This window comes from Mastomys coucha, unplaced genomic scaffold, assembly GCF_008632895.1.
Source record: "Mastomys coucha isolate ucsf_1 unplaced genomic scaffold, UCSF_Mcou_1 pScaffold17, whole genome shotgun sequence".
Classification (NCBI taxonomy): Eukaryota; Metazoa; Chordata; class Mammalia; order Rodentia; family Muridae; genus Mastomys; species Mastomys coucha.
Window position 1 is genome coordinate 20,244,614 of NW_022196899.1, and position 17,355 is coordinate 20,261,968.

The 17,355-nt window shown below is 42.6% G+C and overlaps 1 protein-coding gene across 2 annotated transcripts in view; it reads left to right on the plus strand.

The window, feature by feature from the left end:
* Positions 1 to 17,355, plus strand: part of Spata16 (spermatogenesis associated 16) — a 302,009-nt gene that overhangs the window by 225,740 nt on the left and 58,914 nt on the right. For both annotated transcript variants that reach the window (XM_031376462.1, XM_031376463.1), the window contains 2 exons: positions 8,927 to 9,073; positions 10,517 to 10,629. In XM_031376462.1, the coding sequence (XP_031232322.1) occupies positions 8,927 to 9,073; positions 10,517 to 10,629 (260 nt within the window). The remainder of the gene's footprint in view (positions 1 to 8,926; positions 9,074 to 10,516; positions 10,630 to 17,355) is intronic.

Consider the following 17,355-nt stretch of genomic DNA (forward strand, 5'->3'; position numbering starts at 1 on the left):
GAGGTACCTCAACTGTTGAGCTGCCAGATTTTTCATTTCTCTTTTACAATGATTGTAAAAGCGTCATGTCATTTTTAAAAGAAATACACTCAGACCTTGCACACTGGTGTCTGATCTGTTTGCAAAAGCCTTATCCCGTGCCCACCTGGCCAGAATCCCTTGTCCCGCGGAACAAGGGGCCCCCGCGAGAAACCCCGGTCCGTGGCATTCTCACAGCAGCATCTTTTGTGACCAGGTGTCCATCATGCTTGAAAACCCCCTGAAGAAGAGGCAGTGTCTGGGTCCAGCCTCAGTTGTGGTTTGAATTTCACTCTCTCCCTAAGTGATGTTGCCATTTGTAGAGATTGCAAAACCTTTAAGAGATGGAATCCTGCAGGAGTAAATATGTCATTGAAGCAGACTTTGTCATTCTATAGTCTTGTCCTCCCCCAACCCTTCCTTTCCTGCGTGGGACAAAATATAATCACATGGATTCCTGACCCCGAGGCAGGGAGTCTTGTGTTTCTGCCGCCCAGCCTGCCCCTCCACAATGGAACATTTGTTTCTGGAACTGTAAAGCTGAAGAAACCCGTTCCTCCTCTGAATTATTTTTGCAGTGAATTCTGTAAAGTAATTAATACAGTCTGGCTGCAAAACCATTGCCTCAACCCAGCCAAACCCGCCTTGGTGATTCTGGTGTCTGACCAATGGGTAGCCCTTTATAAGACTAAACCACGACCCATCTGAGCTTGAGGTAAAATGCAAATCAGTCCAATTCTTCCCTACAGTTATCGACAGGAAATACGTCGTATCTCAGAAGCAGCAGACATTTCTCATTTGCATCATTCAAAATTTGGAATTTGGAGGGGGGGGTTCTAGATTCTACTGAAGCACCCACGAGTTCCTTGGGGCATGAATATGACCTGAAAACGTAAGTTTCCATATCACTGGGATCTGTTGGTGAGTTAAGAAGCATCCTCACAAGACAGCAGAATCCCTGAAGTTAAGAGGGTGGATCTTGTCCTGAGAGTCTTGGAGGAGACGCCATCAGGGAAGCCTTCTAGACAAGTGAGACAAGTTAGACCCAACTGAGAAATGGAAAGTGGAGACAAAGACTGTGTGCCCTTGGGTGCATGACTCCCAAGTACGGGAACCCGGGCAGGCACCACCACATCCAGCTCATCTATGTGTTTAAAGTAGAAACATTTCCATCATTTCTGAGACATGACAATAATGCTAACTTAGCCAGGAGTCTTGAATGTCTGAGAAGGAAGCACTGAAGCTTCTAAGGAAAGATATGACTCTGGTGGTGGGGTTAGGGAGGAACTGTATCCACATGCAACAGTGCTGCTGTGATCCAGATTTTATGTGACAAAAAATCTGAGCAGAATGACGGCTGGAGGACATGGAAGGAGAGTGGTGTGTGGCTAGCACATTCAGTTAGTCTATGAAGGAGATGCCAATCTTAGAGCCTGAGCCATTGGACTTCAAGGACTCGAGAAAAGAAAAGCCAACAATGGCCTAGATTGAATTTTCAGCCAGAAAAAAAAAAAAAATTTAACAGTGGTCATCCTCATCACATCGGAAAGTATCAGGGAGACAGGAAACTATGAAGAGGAGAAGTCAGCTCTGGGAACAAGTTTGCTCCATTCGAGGTAATTTTTTGAAATGAGCAGACAGCAATGTACTGGCAGGAACTAGGAAATATATGTTAAAATGTGAAATGTATAAGGTGTGACTATAACACTCACCATCCGTATTTTAGTTAGAATGAACAGGATACTGTATAAACTAAAAAATCCCCCCCAAGGGTGTGTATATGAAGAGAATATCACTGAGCCACAGCCAGCTTTGGGGATCCCTGGAGAAGGAAGAATCAGTATTTGTGTCTTAGTCTCCTAGTTTGGTTCCTACCACTGTGATAAGCACATGACAAGCAACTTAGGGAAGAAAGGAGTTTATCTGGCTGACAGGCCATAGTTCATCGTCGGTGGAAGCTAAGACAGGAACCCAAGGCAGGAACTGAATGATGCAGAGACCATGGAGGAGTATTGCTCACTAGACTGATCTCATGGCTTGCTCAGTTTGCTTGCTTTTTCTCTTTCTTTCTTTCATTTCTTTTTTTCTTTTTTTTTTTTTGAAGGTACAAGTTACTATATCACTTTTAATTTGACACATGAATATTTATGCCAAGAAATTATTGTTCATCACCAACCAAAGTCAAAACATCTATGTAATCATTGCTGGTGTTTTTGTGGAACAAGATCCTCCCCTCTGTATGATAAGATGATAAATTGTGTAATCATTAGTGTATTGACATTACATAAGATTTTGTAATGGTGAATAGTAAAGATTGTTTTCAACTTCAGTTCTATTCTTTCTTTTGTGTCAATACACAATGAATTTATTTCAAGGACTTTGTTCATTTCTTGCTGCCTTATTGTTGTGAAGCTGTTTTATATGAGGATAGGATTATGAATTTGTATGTTACAGGAATGACAGAGCGCTTCTACACTCCCTGAGATTCCTCTGTCAAGAATTCTGTGTTTAGGTCTATACAGCATCTTTAAGTTGGTTATTTGGATTATTTGTCTCTAATTTTTGAGTTATTTTTTATTATGATATTAGAACTCTGTTGGATGGAGGGGTGATGAAGATCTTTTCCAAAAACATCTGACATTTTGTCCTATTGACCGTGTCTTTGCCTTACAGAAGTATTTCAGTTTACTGCAGTCCCATTTTCCATTGTCGATCTTAGAGCCTGAACCACTGGTGATTGGCTCAGGATGTTGTCTCCTGTACCAATACACTTAAGGTATTCCCCACTTTGTCTTATATTAGATTTAGTGTATTGGTTGTATGATGGGCTCTTTGCTCAGTATAGAGTTGAATTTTGTGCAGGGCAATAGACAACAACTTATTTGCTTTCTTCTACCTACAGACATCCAGTTAGATTAGCATCATTTGTTGAAGATGTTTTCAATTTTTCTTTTTTTTATTAGATGTTTTCTTCATTCACACTTCAAATGATATCCCCCTTCCCAGTTTCCCCTCTGAAAAAAAACCCTGTTCCCTCCCCCATCCCCCTGCTCACCAACCCACCCTCTCCTGCTTCCTGGCCCTGGCATTCCCCTACACTGGGGCATAGAACCTTCACAGAACCAAAGGCCTCTCCTTCCATTGATGATTGACTAGCTCATCCTCTGCTACATATGCAGCTGGAGCCATGAGTCCCACCATGTGTACTCTTTTGGTTGGTGGTTTAGTCCCTGAGAGCTCTGAGAGTACTAGTTGGTTTATATTGTTGTCCATCCTATGGACTGTAAACCCCTTCAGCTCCTTGTGTCCTTTCTCTAGCTCCTTCATTGGGAACCCTGTACTCAGTCCAATGGATGGCTGTGAGTCTCTATTTCTGTATTAGTCAGGTACTGTCAGAGCCTCTCAGGAGACAGCTATATCAGGCTCCTGTCAGCCAGCACTTGCTGGCATCCACAATAGTGTCTGGGTTTGGTGATTGAATATGGGAAGGATTCCCAGGTGGGGCAGTCTCTGGATTGTCCTTCCTTCAGTCTCTGCTCCATAGTTTGTCTTTGCAACTCCTTCCATGGGTATCTTGTTCCCCCATCTAAGAAGGTTCGAAGTATCCACACTTTGGTCTTTCTTCTTGAGTTTCTTGTGGTTTGTGGACTGTATCTTGGGTATTCCGGGCTTCTGGGCTAATATCCACTTATCAGTGAGTTCATACCATGTGTGTTCTTTTGCGATTGGGCTACCTCACTCAGGATGATATTCTCCAGGTCCATCCATTTACCTAAGAATTTCATAAATTCATTGTTTTCATCACTGAGTAGTACTCCATTGTGTAGATGTACCACAATTTCTGTATCCATTCCTCTGTTGAGGGATATCTGGGTTGTTTCCAACTTCTGGCTATTAAAAATAAGGCTGCTATGAACATAATGGAGCATGTGTCTTTATTACATGTTGGAGCATCTTTTGGGTATATGCCCAGGAGTGATATAGCTGGGTCCTCTGGTAGAGTACTATGTCAAGTTTCCTGAGAAATAGCCAAACTGATTTCCAGAGTGGTTGTACCAGCTTACAATCCCACCAGCAATGAAGGAGTGTTCCTCTTTCTCTATAACCTCACCAGCATCTGCTGTCACCTGAGTTTTTTATCCTAGCCATTCTGACTGGTGTGAGGTGGAATCTCAGGGTTGCTTTGATTTGCATTTCCCTGATGACTAAGGATGTTGAACATTTCTTTAGGCACTTCTCAGCCACTCAGTATTCCTCAGTTGAGAATTCTTTGTCTAGCTCTGTTTCCATTTTTAATAGGGTTATTTGGTTCTCTGGAGTCTAACTTCTTTTGTTCTTTGTATATATTAGATACTAGCCCTCTATCAGATATAGGATTAGTAAAGATCTTTTCCTAATCTGTTGGTTGCTGTTTTGTCCTATTGACAGTGTCCTTTGCCTTATGCCTTGCAATTTTATGATTTTTACCTTCCCTGTGAAAAATCAAATGTGTATAGGTGTATGGGTTTACTTCAGCGTCTTCAGTTCAGTCCCATTAATCAACCTGCTTCAATAACAACAGCGTGTGGTTTTCATCACACTTGTTCTGTAGCACAGTTTGAGATAAAGGATCCAGCCTGCTTTCTTACAAGGCCCAGTACCACCTGGCTAGGAGTCCCACTACTTGCAATGCTCTGAGCCCTCCCACATCAACAACCAATCAAGACAATGACCTGCAGACCTGCTTACAGGTCATCCTGATGGAGGTGTTTTCTCAAAAGGTTCCCTCTCTGCAGTTGACTCTAGCTTGTGCCAAGTCAATAAAAAAAAAAAAAAAAAAAAAACTAACCAGCACACTTTCTTTTCCTGTTGCTACGTAAAGGACCCCGACGAAACAGCTTAAGGAGAAAGGGTTTAGTCTAGCTGACACTTCAGGGACAGGAAGGTGGAACAGCAGGAGACAGCTGGTCACATGACATGCACATCCAGGAAGCAGAGAGCCTCCTCGTGCTGCTCTGTTCTCCTTATCTACTTACCCAGGTCAGGATCCCAGTCAGGAAATTATGATCCCCACAGCAGGCCGGCCATCTCATCCACATAACACAGAATAATTCCTCAGGGGCACACCCAGAAGCTTGCCTGTCTCCAGGATGCTTCTAGACCCTTTCAAGTCAGCAACTGGGACTAAACCATCAAAGTATGGAAAACCACAAAGGAGAAACAGACGAAAATACCAGAAACGTGACTTTAAAACAGAAGCAGCAGAAATGGAGTGTTCAAAGAGCATCAATAGGTTCAATGGCTGATTCCCCAACCCTAGCTTTCCCTCATACACTCTACTTCTATTTAATAAACAGCTATTTAAACCTCTTCCGCTAAGCATTAGCTATCTTTCATCTGATAGAAAAAAAAAGAATTGAAAGATATGACTTTGTAAGAAATGTAGTGACCATGGTCTTTGATAGTATTTTTTTTTTATAAGAATCTACTTTCTTAATGGTCAAACTTAAAGCCATGTCATACCTGCAAACTGAATTTTAATAATAAACTTCATCTCCAGTGATGATAAACTGTAAAAGGGACACACTAGACCTACCTCTTCCTGCCAAGTGTTCCAAACATGACAGGAGCCAAAGGGACATTTTCTGAAATCAGTTCTACCAAAGGACAGTGTCATCTGATTAGCTTTCTTACCCATCAGGAGCACAGGAATTCCAGACACAGGGGCTTATGCACAAAGTTGAGGAAATGTTGCACTCCAATTACCGTTACATGAGCTTCAACATTAGGGAAGTGTGTTGTCAGGTGGAGTCACAGACTACCAGCCAGGCTAGGTCTTCACAGACTGCAAGGGGAGGGTAAGCAATCATGCATGATCCTTTCTAAAGCGAACAGTATGGATCATGGGTCTAATCACAATGTCAAATTTTACCTGGAAGTTAGTAATTAATAAATACACATTGGACGAGATGCATACATGACCTAGAAGAGCTGAAGCACACTTATAGGCTGTCAGCTTGGTGTGAAGTTGGCTCTGTGGCTAACATTAATTTTTCTAATTAATTAATTACATCCCATAGTAACACTGGTCTCTTGTTTAACAAATATTCCAGGCAAGGAAGACCTCCAGGTCTCCCTGTTTCTGTTTATCAGGTTATCACATGTCAACCATTGCCACTAGATGTGATGGCTCTACTCCCCACACACACTCCAGTGACAGCGTGCCACCCTGGTAGCATGTGATGCCGTGACTCTCTGCTATGAGCTTCAAAGATTGATTTTACTTGTGTGTGCATTTGTTTTGGGGGTGCTAGACATGCCCATGCATGTAGAGGCCAGAGAGTGACTTCAAATGTCTTTCTAAATTACTGCCCACCTGAGTTTTTGAGATAGGATCTCTCGCTGAACCCATAGATCACCTATGCAATGGAATGGCTGGCCATCAAGCCCAAGAATCTGCCTCTCTCTGGCAACCCAGCGCTGGGATTGTAAGCACACACGACTGGCTACATGGTTTGCTTTTATTTGTTTGTTTGCTTGCTTGCTTACTTATTTATTTATTTGTTTATTCATTCATTCACTCATTCATTCATTTAATCTGGATGGTGAAACTTGAACTCTCTGGTTCTCCTGCTACCACAGCAAACACTTAACCAACTGAGCTATCTCGCCAGCCCTCATCTGTAATCCCTTGAAGATCCAGTTTCATAATCTGCAAGCTTAGCCAAAAAACATACCTTATCCCCTATGTGTGTTGAGCAAAAGGAGAGTCTTAATAAGGCATGTGACATGGAAAAATTAGGTAACTGTCAGTCCTCATTATGATTCCAATCATGCATCCAAGAAAGACTAAAACATGCTCGGTATGTCTTTGCTTGGAGTTTGAGTTCTATGGTATTTAGTTCATAGAAGAGTCAGAGTGCATTAAACTATGTAATGCATATGCTGACTAGATCGCCACTCACTTACTGCAGTTTCCACATACTATAACTTGGAAAGGGGGACACCATGGAGAGGCCTTGCTCAGCTACCACATGTGAACATAGAAGAGTTCCAGAGATGAGAGAGGATGATCCATGTTCAAGTTTCCAAAGCTTTCAGCATCAGAACCCAGTGTGAGGAGGCATTCATAATCCCAACAGTACCTGGGCTGGGGCAGGAGGAGTATGAGTTCCAACTTGGTACTAACTCTGTAGGAGATCCTGCCTAAATAATAAGTGACTTCTCAGTCCACATTCAGCTGAACAAGAGCACAGGGGCTGGGAAGGGCTACATACATGCAACTAGGATGCACCATGCCTATCATTTTTTAAAAACATATTACCAGTTAAGACAAAGTTGGAGTTGAACCATTTGATTCTATTTTAGAGACAAATCTTTAGCAAAATCGTAATTCCATGATATTGGGGATTGGTAATGTTCCTCTTTCCAGCAGGACTCAGCAGTGAGCTTACTCAGCCTTGCTGCTCATCCGTCACCAACGGAGAGGCCTTTTCATAGTAGAGCAAAAATGAATGGGGCAAATCTAGCCAAGGGCGGTCTTCATTCCCCCCAAAATAGCACAGGATATCCCAATCTGACACCAAGCACAGTGGCCAGAGCCTCCATGGTGGGCCATCTGTGGGCGTGAGACCTTGGGGTCACTTCCAAGCTGCTCTCCTTGGCTAGTTGGCTCCAGAAAGGTCCCTTCACTTCCTGATTCCTAAGGGTGGGAGGAAACAACACCCATCGTCACCCACATCCTTGCCAGCGTTTGTTGCTGCTCGTTTCTTAATGGTGACCATTATGATTTGGTTAAGATAACATCTCAAATAGTTTTCATTCATGTTTCTCCAAGAGCTATAGACGTTTCACATTCTCCGAGTGTTTATTGGTCTTTTGCATTTCTCCTTTTGAGAATAATCTGTTCTGAAAAATTCGGGGCTGAATGTTTTTGTTTAATTGTTGCAGTTCCTCACATGTCCTGCATATTAATACTGTCTGATGGGTACTCAGGAAAGAGCTTTCCCTTTTCTCTGGGCTGTCTCTACACTTGTTTGCTCTGCTTTGTAAGAATCTTATCATCTCATGCCATCCCACTGGTCAAGAGATCAATCCATCCTGTGTGACATTCTTCCCAGAATGGAATTCTTCCCAGAGAGTTCTTAATTGTGTCTATTCTTGAAGTGTTTCTTCTGTTCTCTTCTTGTAGTCTCAGAGTTCCATCTCTCTCTCTCTCTCTCTCTCTCTCTCTCTCTCTCTCTCTCTCTCTCTCTCTTGCTTTCTCTCTCTCCCCCTAAGACTGAGTCTAACAGAGTAGCCCTGGATCATTCTGTAAACCAGACTGGCCTCAAACTCAGAGATCTGCCTGCCTCTGCCTCCCAAATGCTAGTATTAAAAGCAAGCATCACCCCTGCTCAGTGAGTTTCAAGTCTTACATTAAGTCTTTGGCGCATTTTGAACCATGTTTTGCATAGCATGAAAGATGATGAGTCACGTTGTGTTCTTGTACATGTCCATCGCCACTTTCCCCAGCACTGTTTATTGTAACTCTCACTCGGTTATTCCTCTGCTTCCTTTTATACAATACTATTTCCTTAGTCATCAGCTAGCATAAAAAGTCACACAGAGGAAAATAATCCTTCCTCTAAGCTGATCCTGAATATTTATTTATTGAGAATGTGGAAAGATGACTATATAGTCTGCTCACAGCTTATTACTGTGTTCTGTGTGTATTTGCATCACTAAGGAGGACACAAGGGAGAGAATAAAATTTTACATATTAGCCACTTGTACTTTTGATGCACATAGTTTTACTTTGCACCTTTAATGTCTATACTTATCATTTTTCCAAATGATAATTTGCAGTTACAATTCCTAGACTGGAGGAGGGACCTGATAGGGATAAACCTGCAACCAAACCTCTCCTCCTGTCTCTTCTGTCTTCCAGATACCCAAGGACTCCATGTCCTGCCACAGACAGCCGACTGGTCAAGTTTTCCTCCCCAGCAATATCTGTTGACACTTGGGTTCAAAAACAAAGAAGACGGGAAATTTTTGGAAAAGGTGTCAAACAGGAAGCTTCCCACCTACACAGGTGATTGAAACATGGCTACACTGCTCACTTTCAAAATGGGGCCACAAAGCCCAGCTTACAGAAGGGCATAAATAACCAAAAAACAAAAAAAAAAATGTTTGGTTATGAATCACTGCCAATCTTTCTAATTTTTTTTGTGGGTTGATTAAAAAATGCATGGAATGCATGGGATTCTTATTTCAGGAGAGCTTTCCTCCAGGAACACATTGCACACTACCATGGAGTGCTTACTAACCCATTCTTAGCATTGCACTCCAGACACCACTGCCTGCCATAGCCATTGACAACACAGCAGGCTTTCAGGTCTAAAGGACTCAACGGTTAAGGCACTTGCCCTCTACCATGAGAACCCAAGTGCTAATCCCCAGAATCTCACAGGAATGGTGCATGGGCTTAGGGTACTTCTACTCATGGAAGGACGAATTGAGATCATCAGAGCAAGTTGGCTACCTAGACTAGCCATATCAGCAAGCTCTGGGTTTGATTGAGAGACTCTGCCCCGATCGATAGGATGGAAGAGCAAGGAAGGATAAGTCCTGCCATGAACCTTGGGCATGTTTGGATATGTTTGCACACACACACACACACACACACACACACACACACACACACACACATTCAAGCAAACAAAAAGCAGTCACACATACATGCATGCATGTACACATACACAGGTGAAAGAAAAACACAAACGATATAGACTTTCTTCAGCATTAACTAGCAAACATGAAACAGCTTGTCAACGTGACTAGTACATGAAATCAAAAATATATATATATATAGCAATGACAAGTCCAGTCCCATGGACTGTCCACTGGAACATTAACGTCTGCTCTACAGTCCTCTCACACAACTGGAGACGAGCCTAGATCTCCTGACGAGCACATAATTTGATGGTGTTAAATAATTCTGGTTCCAATTTTCAAGAACGTCCCTACATAGAACTGAAATATAAAACCGTCAGCTGAATTCATGACCAGGTTGAACTGATTTCTTGCGCTGTGAGCCCGTAATTAAGAATCTGTGTTTGGTTGGATGCAGAACCCTCTGAGGTTTCCCTCAGCCTCAAGCCACATTCATAGTCAATGGCGTCTGAACACTTGAACAATACCTGAGCGGAGCAAGACAAGGAACACGTGTGTTTACGACACTTTTCATATTCAAGACAAACATATTCCGCATAGGTGTATGAATTGTCACAGGTTGGCGCTTAGATCTCTCAATCAAGAAAATGAATAAATGTCAGTTTCTAAAGGGTTATGGCCCCTCTGCTGCTCTCCTCAGAGATCTTTTACTGTTACATGTACAGGCTAGGGATGGGGCTAGTGTCCATACTAAAGATTTCATATCTGTTAATATTGAGATATCTATTTATAGCTCGCTAAAGAAAGCATTCTGAAATGGAATTCTGAAAAAAATATAAAATTTTATTGTTACAATTTCTAGAACATAAAACTCCCTTCTCTCCGCTGACCAGAGAAGATACAGTGAGACACATGGAGACAGTGGGGAAGCGAATCCTGCCAATCCTGGACTTTATCCGAAGCACACAACTGAATGTGGGTATCTGAGGAGAGTCTTCCTTCTGTCTGTCTGTCCGTCTGTCCTGTGTGTGAACATGAGAAATTTCTAGGAGTGTTAAAAGCTGAAGAGGCAAACATTGTGATACTTTTTGCTTTCCTTTGTTTTGTTTTGTTTTAAAAAGATGCACAGAAAATCACATTTACAAAACCAAACACATGTTAGCTAGTGATTCCATCCCTTTCCATTCCTACACATGTTCCAAGGTTCAACTGGGGTTCTGAGTGTTTGCCAGACAAACATCTCCTTGTAAATTCTTCTCTGTGCCTCTGACCATCTAACTCAAGGCTGCCATGAACTCTTTCCTCTCTTTCTCTTTTAAATCAATAACAGAATGTTAGCAAGCACAATTCCTCTCATTTACTGAGCCATTGCGCAGCACTGCCTCGTTATCTTACGAGGACCTCGGCTTCACCAGCTCGTGCCTGCACACCCAGCCACCTGCGGGCTGCCACTCTACACATCGCTGCTGAGCTGTGTATAGAGTTACAGAGAAATGATGTAATCCCTTTTCACAATCGAGGGGAAGTGTGTTCTTCCCTTCGTCCTGTGTCCTAACACATCCTAAGTAGGACCCGGATTCTTTGCCACCCTTTTATAAACCGTATGTTCTTGAACGGAGAATACGGAAAGAGACCTTCTCGTTAGTACACTATAAAGGCGACAGATTTCTCCTCCTTTAATATTTTTCAAAAAGCCTTTAGTTGGAAAGCGTCTTCTTCGTGTGGCTTCTGTATTGCGTTTGATTGGATGTTCATAGGAGGAGAACCAAGGGGGTCGTCCTGAGCAGCCACTTAACATCTGTTCAGCAATTACTTGCTCAGTAACATCACCAAGCATTTTAGGAAAGCTATAAAATGTCTAATCTATTTGCATGATTTGTAATTGTATAAATTACAAATAAAAAATTGCAGTGTCAGCTGACTTTCTGCTGCAAACCCCTTTCTCTCCACAACTGTCTTCCACTCAGTTACCTCCCTTTCTATTTCTGCTGGTGAGGAGTCCATCTTTGTTTGACTTGGTTCAGGCTGTTATGGCAATGTAGTAGTATTATATTAAAGACTCACAGCAGGGGCTTCCTGCCCACCTCAATGGTTTATGGTCCCGAATGAAAGCCTTTATATTTTAATATGCCTTAAGCAGCCCAGTAGCTGGGCGGCTACCTAGCCTCGATGCTGCTAGAATCTCCCTCCCAGAGATCATTCCGACTACCGCTTACTAATTTCTATGTTCCATCTCGGCTGTTCCTGCCCCACTTGAGCATCCCTCTGGGCTGAGCTCCCCAGCCCTTTTGCATGGTGCCTCTGCCTCTCTGTCCTGCACTCTTCTCAACCATGAGAGCCTCTCCTCTTCCTTCCTCCCAAGCCAGGGAATCCTAAATCCCACTTATCCCCTCTCCCTAGCTATTGTCTACTGGCATCTTTACTTACCAATCACAGTTAACTGGGGGCAGGTTCCCAGGAGCTACATGCAGATCCTCTCATGCAAACTAATTTGGGGGACCCCATTAGCATTAGGATATAAGCAAGTATATGCCAACATGCCATAGATCCAGTACGTTCAATGATAGACATTTGCTATAGTCTTCTAGTAATTACCCAAGATCAAGAGGGCATCCTAGTGTGGTTCTGGTATGAGAGCTACTCTGGATTCTGATAAAGCTGCATTTTCACCACATCCCCACACAGCTCGGAGAGACAGACAGAACCCAAGCTCAGGCATCTATTCTCTCAGAGCCACTTATGCCTCCACTGCAGCCTACTCAGGCATGTAAATAACACCATGACCAAAGCAACTTGGAGGAAAAGGGGCTTCTTTTGCCTTGTACTTTCAGTTAATGGTCCATCACTGAAGGAAGTCAGAGATGGCACTCAAGCTAGGAACATTGAAACAAAGACTGGCATGCAGGCTGCCAGCTAATTTTCTCTGGGGCTCGTGCTATCTCTGTGTCTCTGTCTCTGTCTGTCTCTGTCTCTCTCTCTGTCTCTCTGTCTTTCTCTCTCTGTCTTTCTCTCTCTCTCTCTCTCTCTCTCTCTCTCTCTCTCTCTCTCTCTCTCTCTCTCTCTCTCTCTCTCTCTCTCTCTCTCTCTCTCTCTCTCTCTCTTTCTCTCTCTCTCTCTCCTTTCATATATAGCCCCAGGACTACCAGTCCTGGTATGGCACTACCAACAAAGTCCTCATATCAATCAACAACTAAGACATCCTCACAGATATGAACACAGGCCAATCTGATCTAGACAACACCTCAACTGAGACTCTTTCCTTCCTGGGTGAGTTTTGGTTGTGCCAAGTTGTTAATTAAAATTGACTAGGACAGGACCCCACCCTCATAACCTCATCTTACCCTAATTACCTTGTACACAGGATCTGCCTCCAAATATGTTCCCATTGACACTTGAGGTTGAACATATGAACTAGGAAGTGTCAAAAAAACATTTTGCTCAGAACAGTCTCATTAGCAATACTACAACTTTTGGGTCTTCTTCTGTAGTTTACCCTTTATCATAATCCCTTACATACACATGGTCCATTACATACACACACATACACACACACATCCTCACTCTCATCACTGAGTAGTAAAATCACCATTGAATATTAGAATCATCATGCTAGCATTGGTTGATTGCCTCTGTGCATGGCTACCCTGGCAGCCTGGGTGCTGTGTGCTGTAGAAGGGGTCTGTCCGTGCTCTAACTCTCTGGTTCAATGCCTGCCTTACCTCCTTACTTGTTTAGAAACTGATGGCATGATTTGCTGCTGGCTTGGATCCCATGGTCTGAGTGCAGGTTGAGCCTTTCTAAATGTTAGGCACTTTTTCGGGGTCCATCACTGCTTTCCTCATGTCCCTGACCACTTGGAAATTTTTATAAGTCTTTATGGAGCTGAAAATGTTGCCTACTAACAAAAATTATGAGATTTTTTTTTGATGAGATTTTTTTTTTTGATATCCAATCAATGAGATCCTCTGCAATGAAATCAGTTTCAGAATGGTAGATGCCAGAAGTCTTATTCTCTCTGTGTGTCTCATCTCGTTATTTTGCTTCTGTTGGGAATAACACTCTAGGAAGACTATCTCAATGGAAGTGAGCGAGTGTTAAGACTCTCTGAGACAGCAGGTACTGGCTTCCAAAATGTAGGCTCCCACACACTGGCTTTCAGGTCGTCTGGTTGCGCGGGCACAGCTTCACAAAGCAGGACCAAGTAAAGTTGGCTACAAAGGTGCAAACACTGAGTTGCTGCCTAGAAACCATTAGCAAGCAGTCCTTAATGGTGTGTTTATTTCCTCATATACCATGCTCATATGTAATCATATGCCTTGAACCAGTATATACTGTGCCGTCCACACATTTGCCCTAGTTTGTGACTCTGGTAAAAGCAGCCGCTTGGCCAAGGTGTGTGAGCACACTATTAAGCATCCTGGTTCGTGGAAACCTTATTCATGCTGACGTGGGTTTTGTTTGACAAAAGGGTTGTTTCGTGGATCTTCCTTTTTCCTCATACATCTTGTGTACTTTAATTTTTCTTCTAATACTAGAGTCCCACGGGTCTTAAGTCCTTTTCCTTTGATCGCGGTCTTGCTCAACTCCCCACTCACTGGCAAGATAGCCCGCAGCCTCCGTGGCAACACGCTGACCGTGAGCTGTTAGCTCAGTACACGGCAGTGTAAAGGCCCTGGCATCCAAGGCATTGCCACCGTAAGATAGTGACTGATCCCTTGGATTTGTCATTCTTAATACAGTGATTCAGACATGAATTTGCATGTCCAGTAAGGCTAATAGAGATAGATGGATAGGTAGGCAGATAAGTAGGTAGGTAGATAGGTAGACAGACAGACAGACAGACAGACAGATAGATAGCCTCTATTCAGGGCCTCTATCTTTATATCTAATCCCAACTTCTAAGAAGATAAAAAGAATGCTTTGTGTCATACATGCTCAGAGATTTTCTTAACTCACTTAGACAAGGTTCCTTAATGTAAGTGGCTTCCGAGTACAAAAATAATATACGTCACAGCTTTAGCACTCATTAAGGTGCGGGAGAACCAAAACACAACATTAATCTTTAACATAGTACTATAATCAGAACCAGTTATATCATTTTTTAAGCATTATCACACTTACATTGTCACCTAAATCATAAATATACAAATGTTTAAATAATACTTAGACAATGCCAAGAATTCTCCTGATACTTTCTCTAAACATATTAAATATTAACATATCTATAAGTAAGAGGTATATATCCAGCATCTCTATTTAGGGAAAAATTTAACATGACAGTGCACTAAATTATAATAATATAGTAACACTAAGTTATGATATCATTGCAAAATTTTTCACTAGTTACTTTAATTTTAAATTTTCCTGTAGTGAAATAAAAGGGTACATGCTTTGTTCTCCACAAAATAAATATATAAAAATAGGATAACAATATATCTTCAAAGAAGCGTATTAAACATAAAGTGAGCATAACAAAGTTCAAAAGCTTCTTCCTAAATCCTCGCAGAGATCATAAATAAGAAACTGTCTTAACCTGAACACTTCTAAAGTCAAACAGAGAAGCCTGGTTATAAAAAGGGGCTGAATGCTTTGGAGCTGTGGCACGGAAGTCCCTGTGTGACCCTCTGTGGGTGTGATACTCTGTGTGTGTGTGTGAGACACTCTACATGTATGATGCTCTGTGAGTGCGAGTCTGCGTATGTGTGTGTGTGTGTGTGTGTGTGAGAGAGAGAGAGAGAGAGAGAGAGAGGGAGAGAGAGACAGAGAGAGGGAGAGAGAAAGAGAGAGAGGGAGAGAGAGAGAAAGAGAGAGGGGGAAAGAGAGAGACAGAGAGAGAGAGAAAGAGAAAGAGAGAGGGAGAGAGAGACAGAGAGAGAGACAGAGAGAGAAAGAGAGAGAGAGAGGCAGAGAGAGAGAGACTCCAAGGGAACATGAATTTTAACCTCTTGTTTGAGTTGGTAGACAGCAAAGATGGTGGTCTTCTCTGGGCGGAAAGAGGTTCCTTTGTTTCAGAGAGAGAGATCCTTTACATTCTGACACAGGCTTAGTTTACACATCTCCAAAGATGGCTTTTCCAGGTACACAATGCATAGATAAACAAAGACAAGATGCTCTGATTTTTTACAAGCTATAACCTAAAATATTACAGTGTGAATACCAACCCCTCACTTTGTGTGAGGCCTTTTTTTTTTCTTAATTCCCCCTTCTCAAGACTTTAGTCCTAAGGCCTTCAGTTTCCCTGTATGGTGCTAAGCCTTTCCACTCATGAGCCTCGCTGGCTGTTGGCAGTCTTGAACTATGAACACCACATTCCCTGGCTAAATGCTTAAGAATCCAAATCATAAAAATCTCTTGCCATACACAAAGCTTTCTTCCCAGGATGACTTACCAAAACGTGACCTGACGTTTTAATAAAGTCACTCATTTTACTTTTGATTTCTTCCAGACAAAACATTAAACGTTGTTTACATATGCGCGTTTGAAGGGAAGAATAGGATACGCTTCCTATCCACTCTCCATTTGCAAGTAATGTTTCTATGTGCTGTGCCAAATGGAGATGCCCTCCAAAGGCTAGCCTCTGCCTCCCGCAGGATTAGACAGCACACTTATTTGCTCGGCATTTATCCATAATTGCTGCTAAATCCAGGCAATTCTCTGCCAGAGCCTTCATTTGAACTTGCTATTTGCCTAACCTTCATTGCACCCAGGTGAGGTTTTAGCTTCAGTCTTGGCCACTTTATTACCCTCTCTCCAGAAGCGAAGGGGCCGTTTGATGGCTTCTGAAGTCTTGCCGGGAGCGTTCCCACCCTTCCCTAGGGCTAGATGCTTACCCTAATTCCTTCATTTTCCACTATTTCCTTGATTTTTCTTACAGCAGCCACATTAAAACACCCCTGCCGACACTGGATATTGATGTTCGTCTTTTTCCACTCAGTCTTTCAAAAGCCCTCATCCAGCATACACACAACACATTGATCTACGGCTTCCTGATAGCCAGAATTGCTTTCGGTCGTGGGGAAGGGAGGGGTGGGGTGACTATTAGCAGACTCGTAGGTTCCTTTCCTGGGATCTCATTCATATGGAGCACTTCCTGTTTTGTTATGCATCCAGCAATCAGGCTAACAAAGCACTGTTGCTTTCAACTATTTTTATTTTCCTCATGTTTTGGAAAATTACACTAATAGATTATGCTCCCGGAGCACGCCGCAGTTGATTCTGTTCTCTGAAGTTGAGTCACTACAGCAGTTCTCTACAGCTAGCCCCATTGTTTCTTTTAAGAAGGACAAAGGAAGCAACTTGTTCTTCAGTAAGAAACGCTTTCTCCTTCCGGCTTGCTCTGCTTGACAAAACACCATTGTTGAGAGACCACGTTGCGCACAGCTTCTTTCATCAGTTCAGGCAAAGGGTCTCAAAAGTCACTGTCTGGAATCATCACTCCTCGAAGTCGATAGATGTCCATAGAAATAACTAATCAGAAGTGATAGACAGAAATGGAAGGCGTCACTTGGACAGTACAGGCGGCTCTCAAGAAATCAAGCTAAAAGAAGGCCCAACTTTCTTTCACTCTAAGATTCTAGGCAAGGGACACCTTCTTGGGCTGGCTGTAGGTCACAACACCGCTGTGACACTTGAGAGCATCACATTCTAATTCAAGTTGAAGTTCAGATGATCTGTAACAATGGTTTTTTTCCTCTCTCTCCC